Source organism: Phocoena sinus, chromosome 7 (assembly GCF_008692025.1).
Source record: "Phocoena sinus isolate mPhoSin1 chromosome 7, mPhoSin1.pri, whole genome shotgun sequence".
Lineage (NCBI taxonomy): Eukaryota > Metazoa > Chordata > Mammalia > Artiodactyla > Phocoenidae > Phocoena > Phocoena sinus.
The window spans coordinates 54,894,188-54,908,379 of record NC_045769.1 but is presented as its reverse complement, the minus strand read 5'-3'; the positions used below and the strand labels follow the sequence as shown (position 1 = coordinate 54,908,379).

Genomic DNA, 14,192 nt, shown 5'->3' with positions numbered 1-14,192 from the left:
ATTTATTTTTGGCTTATTTGTCTTTCTTATCAACATGAAGGAGTATAACCCTTTGACTGTCATATAAATTGCAAATATTTTCCTTCCAGTTCATCGTTTGTCCTTTAAATTGGTCAGTGGTGTCTGGAAAACTCATATTCACCTCCAGGACAGCTCATAAATCACTTTCTCTGTCAAGCTTCCCCTAGTTTTCCTGGCAGAATTAGTCATTCCTTCCACAATATACCCATAATATTCTGTGCACACCCCTGTGTGCTGAATTATAACTACAAACTTTTTCCTCCTGATCAAGAAAGTATATTAAAATTCAAGTCAAAGAGACTAACATTATAATAGATATCTTTGCATCTGCTTTTCAGAATCATTTTTCCAAAAGTAGATCATTCACAAACTTCAAAATTTTCTTTTTATTTATTTACTTATTTATCATACCATCTTTCATTTTAAAGAATCTTAGTTCTGCTTCTCAACTATCTCTCCATGAAAACTCCTGCTTTCTTCTGCCTGTCTCTTTTCATTCATGAGCGTTGCCTTCAAAATCCCTAGAGGATGCCACCATTGCTCTTGCCCTCTGTTCCAGTTATCTACTGCTGTGTGACAAACCACTGCACACTCTAAAGACCTAAAATAACAATTATTTATTGTGCTCATGATTCTCAGGCAGGGCTCAGTGGGTAAGACTTGTCTCTGTTCCGCATAGGTCAGGTTGGAAGCCCAACCAGGTCTGGAGAATCAACTTTCAAGATGGCTCAAATGGCTCGCTCACAGGGCTGGCAAGTTGGTTGGCTGTTGGCCAGGATCTCAGCCAGAGCTGTTGCTGGGACCCTCAGTTCTTCTCCACATGGGCCTCTCCATAGTGCTCCTTGACGTACTCAGTTGGTTAGGTTCCAGGAGCAACTATTTGAAATTACAGGAAGAGAAAGCAGCCAGTCTCTTGAGACTGGACTGGAAACTGGCACCACATCATCTATGCTGTATTCTTTTGCTCAAAGCAGTCCTAGAGTCTGACCAGTTTTAAAGGAATGAACATAGACCCCACTTCTCATTGGGAAGAGTGCCAAAGACTTTATGGCCATTTTTAATCTACTGTAATCTTCTTGTATATTGGGTCCTTCTAGAGTTGTCAAAAAAGTTGTCAGTATCTGCTATAACCAAGCCCTGCTCTGTTCCTTGCAGAAGTGTGGAAGATGCTTCTCTTCTTGTGGACTCTGTGTCACTTGGTGTCCCAGCCACAAAGCAATATGGTGAGTGCTTCATGTTTCCCACAGGCCCTTAGGTTCAGCCAAGAAGCCCAACCTTGACTGCTAAACCAAGACAGGGATAAAATAGAGAGCATCCTTTCCAAATTTTGTACTCTTCAGGCTCTGTGCCAACAAAATTTTCTCCTTATAGAACTCCTTCCCCTCTAGTAAATCAACTCATATCAACACTTCATTAAGTATGGACATCCTCTGAACTGTGGCTTAGCCCAAACTAGTAACAAATTATTTGTGATATCTGCAATCTTAATGTGCCTTAACTCCATGTCTGAGAAGCCTATTTCATGGACTCTCTAGCCTCTTAAACCAACCTATCTTATAAAACCAATATTTTATAAGATTGCCCATGACACTTTCCAAATACAGAGAATGCTATTCGAATTTTATTTCACTCCACAGCTCCATACTGTTCACTGGAACTGAACATCTGGGAAAAGAAATACCCTGTACACTAGGAAAGTGTTAAGTCAGCCAGGGAAAATCACTGGGAAGTTTTGCTGTTTCATAGTTGTGAGAATACTATTTTTGTTTTTTAAATATAAAAGTTCTCTATTCTCAAAAGCCTAAAAGAGAAATTATACCACCCACTAGTTCCCACTCCCCCAGGAACCCTGCATTGTTCCTACATTGTTTCAGTGACCTTTGTCAAAATGATCAGTGAGAATATGCCAGGTACTTTACATGTATAGAACACTAAGACACAGATCCCTTTGAACCAAAGATCAATTAAGTGTTGGAATTTGGAAGGTGCCAATTAATTTCACCTCTGTCTCCTCAAGATTCCAAATCAACTGAGAAACAGACATCAAGGTCAGATATGGATCAAAATATCTGCTCTTATTACTGGTAAAGCTGGACTGGAGGGTGGGTTTGATTTGACTTCCTACTTTTTCTCTTTAAAAATCTAGTCCTTGTGACCTGCCTATGGAGACAACTGGGTCTGAGGTATAGACACATATTTGGATGCTCTGTGTAGGTTGGATTGTGGCCTTCCTCTTCCACATAGGGACATCTGGCCAAATCATGCAGAAGCAGAGAGACTAGAGAACCTGCAGCCCACGGGTAGTCAGAGTCTGCAGAGAGAGCCTTTGAGGCTGGCTTCCCCATGGTGGCCACTTCTTCCCCTAGTCTCACCAACTGGGTAACACCCCCCGCCCCCTCACTCCTAAAGGAAGAGAAGGGAAGAGAAGACATGAGCAAAAGCATCGTTCACAACATTTCTGAGAGAGTAGAATTCCCTAACTTGTGGGTCTATAGGAAAACACGAAGGAGAGAAAACGAATCTCCTATACGAAGTAAACATTTAGGGTAAAACACTGCTATGACATAGATAATGTAAAATAGGTTAGTCCTCTTCCAGTACTGTTCTAAAGCGTTCCATCACATTCACAACACACATGCTATAAAATTTTCTCTAATATGTAAATATATATAATTCAAGGCACACAGACTTACTTTATTAAAATACATTATTAAGACCATCATCAAGAAAGTGAAAAGATAATCTACAGAATGGGAGAAAATATTTGCAAATCCTATATCTGACAAGGAATTAATATTCAGAATATGCAAAGAACTCCTACAACTCAGTAACAAAAAACAAGCAACCCAATTAAAAAATGGGTAAAAGACATTTGTCCGAAGAAGATATACAATTGTCCAGTAAGCACATGAAAAGATGTTTAACGTCATTAGTCATTAAAGAAATACAAATCAAAACCACCACAAGATATCACTTCACACCTAATAGGATGGCTATAATTAAACACACACACATACACACACAGAGAAAATAACAAGTTTGGGCTTCCCTGGTGGCTCAGTGGTTGAGAGTTCGTCTGCCAATGCAGGGGACACGGGTTCATGCCCCGATCTGGGAAGATCCCACATGCCGCGGAGCGGCTGGGCCCGTGAGCCATGGCCACTGAGCCTGCGCGTCCGGAGCCTGTGCTCCGCAACGGGAGAGGCCACAACAGTGAGAGGCCCACGTACCGCAAAACAAACTAAAAAACAAGTTTAACCGGGATGTGAAGAAATTGGAACACCTGTACATTGCTGATGGGAATGTAATATGGCGCAGCTGCTGTGAAAAACATTTTGGTGTTTCCTCAAAGACTTAGCACAGAAATGCCCTATGACTAGGCAATTCCACTCCAAAAGAATTGAAAGCAGGTACTCAAACAGATACCTGTACACCAACATTCACTGTAGCATTATTTACAGTAGCTGAAAAAGTGGAAATAACCCAAGTGTCCATGGACAGATGAGTGAATAAATAAAATGTGGTATATCCATATATTTGAAAATTATTCATTCATAAAAAGGAATGAAGTTCTGATACCTGCTACAATATGGATGACTCTTGAAAACATTATATGCTAAGTGAAATAAGCCAGACACAAAAGGATAAATATTACATGATTCTATTTACATGAAATACCTAAAACGGACAAATTCATAAGGGCAGAAAGTAGATTAGAGGTAACCAGGGAAGGGAGGAGTGGGAGTCTTTGCTTAATAGCTACTGAGTTTCTGTTTGGGGTGATGAAAAAGTTTGGGAAATTGATAGCTGTGATGGTTGCACAACATGCTTAATATAATTAATGCCCCTGAATTGTACACTTAAAAATGGTTGAGATTGGGCTTCCCTGGTGGCGCAGTGGTTGAGAGTCTGCCTGTCGGTGCAGGGGACACGGGTTCGTGCCCCGGTCCGGGAAGATCCCACATGTCGTGGAGCGGCTGGGCCCATGAGCCATGGCCGCTGAGCCTGCGTGTCCGGAGCCTGTGCTCCACAACGGGAGAGGCCACAACAGTGAGAGGCCCGTGTACCGCAAAAAAAAAAAAAAGTATATATTTTTTTACCGCAATAATAATTTTTTTAAATAATGTATTCACACTAAATATTCCAGCTTACAGCAGAAAATCACACTATTCCTTATTTAAGGAATAAGTTTTAGTAAGACTTTAAACTTTACTACTAATACATTTTGACTATTCATTTTTAACTAAGTAAAGAGAAACAGGACAAAAATAAACATTCACTGGGTCGGAGATTTAGTCAGAATCAGGGAGTTGATAGATTTATGAGTCAAGTCAGAGGTGAAATTTTTCAGTTTTTTATATTTTAAAAGGTCATTCTTCACTGAATGCTAATATCATATATTAAATACAAATACAGGAGCTAGGGTCCAGAGGGTTTCTTGGTTCTTACAGTTGTAACTCCTTTGCACAATAGCAAAGTAGCTACCTGCAAGATGGATACTGAGGGATAGAACGTTCTCAGCAACATTCGTAAGGCATTTCCAACCCCTCTTTTCCTCTTTGACCATCTGAGGATAGTGTTGACAGTGGTCACAGACAGATCTTTGTTACCTGCTTACATCTCCCTCTCTCCTCTCCTGAACTTCTTCTTTCTCATTAAAAATAATCGAGTCTGGTTTGGGAATCTAGATGCCTTTAGGGAATGAAAGCTTTTTCCACATGACTATGTTTTCCCCACTGAAAATAGGGAAATATTTTTTCTCTGGACACTCCACAGGAATGGTTAAGTACCCTGCTGAAAGGAAAATCAGATCTCTGGGGTATAAGACATTACCAACATTAGAAACACTCATAAAAATTCTGTGTTTCCAGAATTTTTCCCTTTAGTCTAAATTATTATGGTCTGAGATACTTTTCAGTGGAAGGCGGAAAATAGCTTTTCTATCAAATTAAACATCCAAATTTCTCTGATATATTAATTATCAACAGCAAACACTTCTATAAATCATTGCATTTCTCCCCCAGATTTCCTTTTAGGTGTTTAAGGGTATCTGTTATTATCATAATTTTTCAAATAAAGAACCTGAGACAAGAGAGTCTATCTGCTTTGCCCAAAGCAGAGTGGACTCAGCACAGAACTCCTACACCCTCCCGACACTCCTAAGAGCACGTTCTTCTTTATAATTAGAACAAATCCCAGGGCCCTGTGCATAGGAAAAGGACTGGAATGAACATTAAATATGAAATATTATTGGCTTATTGAACTACTAATGTTCCTATCATTCAAAAAGCTCATATTAAAAATGACTTGGTACAACAATTTTCTGCTACAGGTTAAGACTGTACCTACCCTAACAGCATAATAACTAGTACATTGATTAAATAAGTGCTCTATCTATTTGCAATATGGAAATCACATTTTTCTTATTTAAAAAAGTATTTTGTCAGGAAATCTGAAACAGACTTCAGACTCCTTGATTTTTTTTAACCAAAACGATGCTACTACTTAAAATTTCTTGGGGTTAAGTGGCTGGTTTGTTGGGTAAGGTGGGGTGGGAGAGAGTATGGGAGATAGACATTAAGAGGTCATGGTTAGAGGCCTGCGTGAAGCCAAAAGGCCTTTTTACTTGAGACCTCATGTTCTTAGATCCACGTACAGAAAGGCAGAATGGTCCCACTATTCCATTGCTTGTTATGGTAAGATCCGCAACAGATATGAACCTTTGATTCTTCCTCTCCCAATCATTTTTATAGATAAAAGCGTGAAGTCCAGAAGGCTAGTCCATAGCCAGAAGACTGGCATTAAAGGACAAGACTTTAAAATTGAGAATCACAAGCACCTTCTAAAGATGGATCCTGTTGATGGAAAACACTTTTCCAGCTGAGCTCCTGAATGGATGTAGGTATGCAAATTTGAGCATAGTCATTAAGGAGAGATGAACTGCTCTGCTTACAAAAGAATTCTCCCTGGAGTTGTGGCCTGGACAGGAATAGGATTGGGGGGGCGGGCGGGAAGAGGTAGCCTGAGAGACCCAGACTGCTGTGAGCTTCCCCACCACTCACAGTTCATCAGTGTACCTGAAAGTGCTGGCTGGGCATGAATTGCTAGCGGGACCTGGGGAAGGGATGTAGCTTCAAATCCAGGTTAACTTTAGAAACAGTCGGCAGTTACACATGAAGGGGCTGGGGACACAGGAGACCTTGAGAAAGTAAACCTCTGTGGATGGGCAAGAATTGCAAGGAAGTGTTGGGTTTCCACAATTCATAATATTAAGCTTTTTGTGTAGCAGCAAAACCTTGAATTGTTGGCCAAACGACACTAGTTAGCAGCACAATTAGTGCTAAAACATAGGTCTTTTGATTCCTGGTTCAATGACTGTTCACATCATCGTGTGTTTTTTAAGATATACAAAGGACTTCCTGGTCGCCAGGGGTTTCTTCCTTGAAAGACAGCCCAGAGCCCAGCGCTAGGAGCTGTCTACACAGGAGAATAAATTCTGGATTCTAATAGCCCCCTGCTTCAGTACTAATTCTTTCTTCAACTTCTCAGTCTGGTTTACCCTTTTACTTTTACTACCGCTGTTGGTATATGTCAGAAGCAGAACAGATCTGCCTCTAAATCTAGGAAGCAAGTGGAAATTCCAGCCTAGATGTTCAAAGAAGCCAGTAATATTAAAGTACTGAAGACACAGAACATCTAGTCATTGCAGCCTTCTGAATCAAACCTCTTTGATCTTAGTGATGACATTCATTTGCCTAAGAGGGTTATTACTCACAGAGTTGGCTGCTGCACAGGGCTCCGTTCTCAGACGGAGAAACCACTTGTAGTTTAACATCTTACCTGTCACTGTCTTGAAATTCTTAACAATTTTATCTTTGACTGTGTGTTTTATAAGTGAAGTCCAATGGGACAACAGAGGAAGCGCTGGGGGATGGGAGCTTCATCTCGCGTGTGGTCCTGCCCTCCGGGGAGAGAATCTCTTTGCTATCCTGTCTGCTCTCCCGCCCCTGCTCAGTGACCTCTGTCATCTGCCCTGGCAGGGGTCAGGGCACAGCTCAGGAAGGGTTGGGGTTAGGCCCACGCCCTCTGCACTGAGCTGGGACTGAGGCCCAGTGCCTGTGAGGGGTGCACTCACCCCACATATATCCCCATGGCTGAAGGAGCCAGACATTACATAGCAGATTAAAAAAACACCATGACAGGCCAAGAAAAAGCTTTTTCCTGCTTTTTGAACAGGGAGTCCCACATTTTCACTTTGCACAGGGCCCCACAAACGACATTCTTGTCTCTGATTAGATACCTTATCTGGCAATCTCAAACCAACACTGTTTCTAGATTCTTAACTAAATAATCACAACATATAGGTAATAATAACTCTATTTATTAAAACCATTCTTTGGTTTCAAGAACTCTTAATATTAAATATAAAATCAGATATTTTCAATAGTTCGAGAGGGAAAAAGCCTCTATATTATTTTTGCCAGCAGGTCTCATTAACAATAGGAAGTTTGGATCTGTTGTTGTGGCTTGACAGTATGTTGCATGAAATGGAAAAATGATGGAATTTTTTTTTTTTTCCACTGAGGCAGCCAGGAAAAAGAAGGTACTTATTTCTCCACAGTGAAAATATTATCACTCCATATTTTCTATCACATTAGGGAAAGTTGAAAAAAATCTCGTTACTTCTCTCCAATGTTGGTGTTTGCTCATAAATAACTATAGTGTTTTTCCATTACCTATCTGGCACTATGTTAACCTGGACATAGGCCAGTGGCATCAGGGGAATCAAGAGGAAGTGTAAGAAACAGCTTTTTATTTCTTTTTAATTTGTATCTGCTTCATATCTTAATATCCTACCTTAAGCTTGGCCAAAAGAAGTTCATGATCATGAAGAAGTTTTTTGGTTTCATCTTGATTGCTTCCAATTTCCAGAAGATTGGGCTGTGATTCAGCCAACTGAAGTTGTACCCACTTGCCACACTAAAAATAAAAATGAAATAAAATGTCCTTTTAGTTCCTTTTGTTCCTTTCCTTTCACCCTTCTCCTTTTTATTCTTTTCTTTTTTTAAGTTTCCAGTTACACTGTGAATACTTTATTCTTTCCACAGAGATAGATAGGCCTTACATAAATTGAAATAGAACAGGTCTAACATAAATCCATGCCCTGTCTTTCCTTCCTTTTTTTTTTATGCTTAGGATAAATTCCTTTCTCTTAGCATACTGGATATAAATTCAAAATTCCCAAATGAGGAATATATACAGTAGATTATGTATTATTGAAGAGTACAACATTATAGAATAATTCACACACTTTTACATTCTCTCACTCACAAAACTGAACTCTGTAAAAATAGTGATCTGAGCAAGTAGGGTGCAAACTTCACCAAAGGGAAAAGGTTTCATAAATGTAATGTAGGCTGATTAGTGTCTTTACACTGACCTTGCTGATCCAACCAGAAAGAACAAACAGCAGATGAAGCAACTGATTTTTCGCTTATTCCAAAGTTAAAACAATATTTTCCAAATTTTGTTGTTGAATATTCAATAAAGTATGTATACAAGTGTCAGTGAAATTAGATGTGTGACAACTGCTATTTGAATGCCGCCAGCTTGTTTTCCACACTTAGGACCCTTTCATTGCTCCAAGATATAATTCATCATTGCATTTCCTAAGGAATTGCTTTTCTAAGAAGAAACAACCGATGAAGCAAGAGGAACCGCTATGAGGCATGTGCACGTGGCTAAGTGAATTGCTGAAGAGAAACGAGAAACCACATGTCTATTCTAGATTAGTGCCCTGAGACTGTTTAGAAATGAGAAGTCCATAGAGAGCAGACACAGGCACTTCTACTCCCTTCAGATGGACTTCCCACTTTGAAAAGCTTGGGGTTTATTCCATATGGGATGGCAGTGAACTAAGGGAGCTGGGGAGGGAGGACGGAGGGAACATTCTTAGAAACACAGTTCAGTTAAAATAAGAGTTTCCACTACAATTTTAGGGGTTTTATTTTCTTACTGTCAATTTACCTCTGATTCATCATTTACTCTGTATGCATTCTTCCTCATCCTACTCTAAGAAATGTTTCATATTTAAGGGAAAGAAAATTTAACTTTTTTTAAAAACAGTAATTTTTCCTCTTTTCCCTCTCTGCTGAAATTTGCAGTTACTCAAAGCATCATAAAATCAAACACAAATTATCAATTTTGCTTCAGGCTTCTTTCCATGTCCACTCATTGCCCTTGAAAAGAACAGAGGTCAAGGGACACAGCAGAGGTTCTGTTGATGTAGACCAAGTCTTAAGAGCCCTGGGGAATAGGCCTGGGTAGGCACACTTTGCATTCAGTGCTTCTAGAGTGAATCATTTTGCTCAATGTCAAGTGCTGCTTTCCTGTTAATAATTTTCACATTAGCATAAAGTTCGCAGCAATTAAGTGAAAGTAAACAGGCCTGTCGTCTATGCTTCTTACAAAAGGCCAGAAAAGTCATTCAATTAAGCTTGGTGGGGCCCTGAAAGTAACAGGCTGTGGTGAGCACCAGCTTGTTTGCTAAATTCCCTTCATTAAACACTGAATTCCTGAGGTGGTGAGTTGTCTAAATCCAATCATAAGGCTTCAGGGATTTTTACACGACATATTCATAGGAAATAAAATCATGGACGCCTTCTTCAACCTGAAGATGTGTGGTCACCTTTGCAAATGAGCAAACTGTTTGACATAAAACATGCAAAAACCTTTAAGGGAAGTGCTTTTATAAATTATTTTCCTTGTAGATTTTATTTTTAATTTATCTCTGTGACCTGCCAGGGAGAGGAGAGAGAGATGCTGTGAGCACATGACAAAATAAAATAAAATAAAATGGAAAAAAAAAAAAAACCTTTAAGCCCCAAGTGGCTTCAACTTCCTGCTGTTAAGGGCAAATTTGACACATGTCCTCAGCACTTTCCCCGTAGGGTCTTTATTCCCCCAACCATGTGACAAGGATTTACTAGTGTCTTTACCATGTCAGAACCAAAACTGCAGAGGGCACGCGTCACAGTCTCTTATTAGGTGTTCCTTGCACTCATCATGCCAAAACAATGCCACCCCTTATCTGCTGGGACCCTCCTCTTCCCTCCTTCATCACATCCACTCTCAAAAATCACAGACATTTCCCAGGTCCACTGGACTCCAGCCTGGCAATCACGAACTTTTAATCACAAATGCTTTGTCTTTAAAAACCAAACTGAAAGTATATGGTAAAGTTTGTTGTTGCTTTTTAGAAAAATCAAGCTGCTTATAGATGTTTTCTGGCTAACTGAAAGAGAAACTCTAGTGACTGGCTGAAACTTAGAGGTTTTTCTCTTAGTTGCAATTTAAGAAAGCAATAAGATGTACCTGCTGGGTTATTTTCTATATGCCGTGTACTGCCGATTGTGTGGAATGTTCTTTAGGATTATCAGCACACAGCAAGAAGCCCACAGCTACACAGAAAAAAGGAAGTGGTCAGCTTACCTTTATGATGGCTATAACGATTTTGGAGTCCCCAGCCTGCACAGCTACTGAACTGACTGTTGTCGTAGAAAACTCCTCACCAGGGCTTCCTTGGCTGGACATGGTACATTAGAACCAGAGTTTACGCTTTGGGTAGCCTCCGTACAGATGTGTGTCTGCTGGTCATTTCAGAAGGCAACCACCGGGGTTACTTAGATTCATTCAGGGCAAGAGCTCCCCTCGCACTGATTACTCTGCCAAAAGGAAAGAACAGGAGGTTAAAAATAGACAACCCCATTGAGTTTATCATGAGAGAGAGAGGAAAGAACGGGAGAGAATAGCCACACCCCTAGTATGGTAACACTGAACGCCTGTTATTTTGGCCATTATCTTAAATGCAGAGGGCAGCTTCTAGCTCTCTGACTATCAGCTGATGTTTGATAGCAAATGGAAAAAGAATTACATCCTCACAACCCAAATTACTTTAGCCACTGAATCTACACAGTTTTGGTGGGCTTTGAAACCAGCCAGTCATTAACCTGGGTATCAATATTCTCAAAATTTTTTAAGTCTCCTCCATGCAAAGAAAACTCCCAAAAATGTACTTTAAAAATAAGTTCTGGTATTTGTTTTGGGATTAAGCCACAAAATTGTTTGAAATATCTTTTTGGATTAATCTGTTTTCCTAAAACTTACTGCCTTTTGTCAAATGAAATTTATATGAAATGGTCACATTTTCTCAGTCTCAGATTTCTTAGGGACATTTTAAAAAATATTTCAATGAGCAGTTATCAATAGATATCTACCAAGTCAGGATTTCTTTAAGACCATCTACTCCACTGAACAGTATTTTCAAGTCCAGTTGCCACAACTACTAGGAAGTAATATACTTTGCTGTTACTTTTAATTGCAGCAGGAAAATGTTTTGGGTTTTTTGGATTAAAGGTTAAGACTATGTATATTTCGCTACACTTTTTAAAAAAGGATAACATTGTACTTCAGATTCGGTTTTTACTTTTCCCCTATGCCTTGTGCAGGAAAATTATAGACAGCTTAAACCAGAGCCCAGGATCGGCAGATTAATCCTATTGCTAGAAACTCCGTGTGTGTTACAAGTTGTCGGTGGTATTAAACAGCAGCTGTTGGATTCCCTGTCAAGGAACAGCTGAAAATAACCCTGAAGCTTACTTAGGTCAGAGGTCAGATGCAAACACATCAGAGATACTGACTCCAGAGCTGCTGGAGCCATGGGAAATCTCTGGAACAAAGCCAGAACAGAGGATATAGCAATAAACAGAGTTAAATGAGTCCACTCGCTGTTTAAACTCTTAGCTCAATTTAAAAGCACGATCAGGTTCAGGGCCACTATTCAGAAGGCTGAGTCAGCACCACTGTTTTGTTCTGCTAAGGTTCATGATAATATTCTTGAATCAAAGGGGAAATAGTGCTTTTACATATACTTTGGTTTCAGCAATTATTTTTTTCCCCAGAGCATATCCTGGCTGCTCTGCAGTTATGCAGCCATGACCTAGTTGCCTGCTGTTCCAGCGAAAGGAAACCACCCTGGATCCCAGTTCCTGGGCTCTGGGAACTTTACTTGAGGCCAGAAAGGGAGCATTTGGAACAAGCTCGGGAGAGCAGATGACAAGAGACACCATGATGTAGGAAATATTGCAAATGGTTTCATTTTATGGCAGGGATGGAGAGCTTGCAGAGAACCAACCCAGACTCTCTGTAGGGGCTGCCTCAGTGTTGAAGGAGGGCTCCTTCTGCTTTAGCAAATAGTTGGTCCAAACAAACCAAAACAAATTGAGTGAAACCAGTTTTCAGCTAACTGGCCTGAAGGAAAACCAAGAGTTGACAACTGTGTCACATAATCTCCACACCCTAAACTAAAATGCCCAGAGGAGCCTTGCTTAAGCCTTTGTGTACACGGCAAACCAGAACAGCAAACAGTGACCCGCACCCAAAATACACAGTGCACTTTCGCCCAAAGTTAGCCCTACTGTTAGAAACTCAGTGTGTGTCAAAAGTTGCCTAAAGGCCCTCAGGAGGTGAAGGGAACTTTTGGCAGCAGGCTGCACAGACCACGGCTAGAAATGAGTGGTTATGTCCACAGAGCCCCACTTCAAGTGGATGATTTTGTAAAGGGTGTGGAGGGCAGTGTGGACTGTGTGGAATCACCGGCCCACAGGAAGGGAAAGGAAGGAGAGAGGTGGGGAGGAGAGAGAACACCGCTGAAAGTCTGATTAATTCCAAGGCTTAAGGGCAAAAGGAATTAGAAATATTTAAGACTTTGTTAAAAGATTAATCCAACAATTCAGCAGCAAAGGTAGTATCTATCTGTGTATAGATGACCTTTCTTTCCAAGCAGTCCCAGAGTGTTGCACAGAAAATGTTTTCTGCATTGGTGGACATGAGCAATAATGTAAACTGCATATACGAATTTAAGTGGTTTCTAACTAATTTTCTTTTAATTCAAATTCTTGGCTTTAAAATCTTGAAAAGACTTGAATCACTTTTCTCTCCCCTTCCCTTGCTTCCTATTTCTTTCCTCTTCAACTCTTTAGTCCTTCTCCCTTCAGAAGCTCTGTTTTTCAGACCTCTCCATCCACATCTAGCTCATTTAGAACCTTGGTCTATATGTCCCTTTATCTAGCATAATATTTAATTGTAAGTTGCATTATTTGGAGAAATAGTTTGGAGAATAGTAAATATATTGTACTAAAGAAATTGCTACACTATAATTAGACTTTTTAAAGCTTTTTGAGCTTCAGTTTGTTTATACTCCACCTCCCCTATTATCACCAAAAAAAAAAAAGACAAAACAAAAACCCTTACAGGCATTCTCATATTCTTTGCAGTTTACAGAGGATCTTGCAGAGGTTATTATGTCTTCTCTGTTTATCCCTCTGGGAAATGTCTGTTTTTATACCAGCTGAATTTTAGTGAAAAATCCTCTGTGGGGAATCAAAAAGCTATAATTGGATTCTGTAGAATTGCAAATAGCACTTCTTTCCCCCAATTTTTCTTTATTGTGGGAAAATACACATAACAAAATTTACCATCTTAATTATTTTTAAGTGTACAGTTTCAGTGATATTAAGTATATTCATAATGTTGTACAACCATCACCACTATCTATCTCCATAACTCTTTTAATCTTATAAAACTGAAACTCTACATGCACTAGACAATAATTCCATTCCCTACTCTCCCAAACCTCTGGCAACCACCATTCTACTTTTGTCTCTATGATTTTGACTACTCTAAGTATCTCACATAAGTGGAATCATATAGTATTTGTCCTTTTGTGACTGACTAATCTTATTTAGCATAATGTCCTCAAGGTTCATCCATGTGGTAGTGTATGTCAGAATTTCCTTTCTTTTTAGGGCTGAATAATATTCCCTTGTGTATATATTCCACATTTTGCTCATACTTTCAGCCACTGATGGACACTTGAGTGGCTTCCATGTGTTAGCTATTGTGAATAATAGCTAACCTTTGTTCTCTACCTTAATTCAGTTATTCTATCCAGAAATATCATTGTCTTCTTCCTTTCATCTTATCCGATTCCTCCCATTGCTTAAGACCAAGAGAAAGAATCAACTCCTTTTAAAAGTTCAAATACCTACTTATATTCCCCTTTCCTCAAAATTTAATTGTAATTCACAATTTAATAATTGCTTGAATTATAA

At 39.6% G+C, this 14,192-nt stretch overlaps 1 protein-coding gene across 1 annotated transcript in view; it reads right to left on the bottom strand.

Annotated features, from left to right (window-relative positions):
• The window catches only part of CCDC141 (coiled-coil domain containing 141), a 204,396-nt gene extending 193,751 nt beyond the window's left edge, over positions 1-10,645 (bottom strand). The window contains exons 1-2 of the mRNA XM_032637784.1: positions 10,513-10,645; positions 7,879-8,001 (exon numbers count right to left, since the gene is read on the bottom strand). Coding sequence (XP_032493675.1) covers positions 7,879-8,001; positions 10,513-10,614 — 225 coding nt within the window. The 5' untranslated portion in view covers positions 10,615-10,645. The remainder of the gene's footprint in view (positions 1-7,878; positions 8,002-10,512) is intronic.
• Between the last annotated feature and the right edge of the window lie 3,547 nt (positions 10,646-14,192).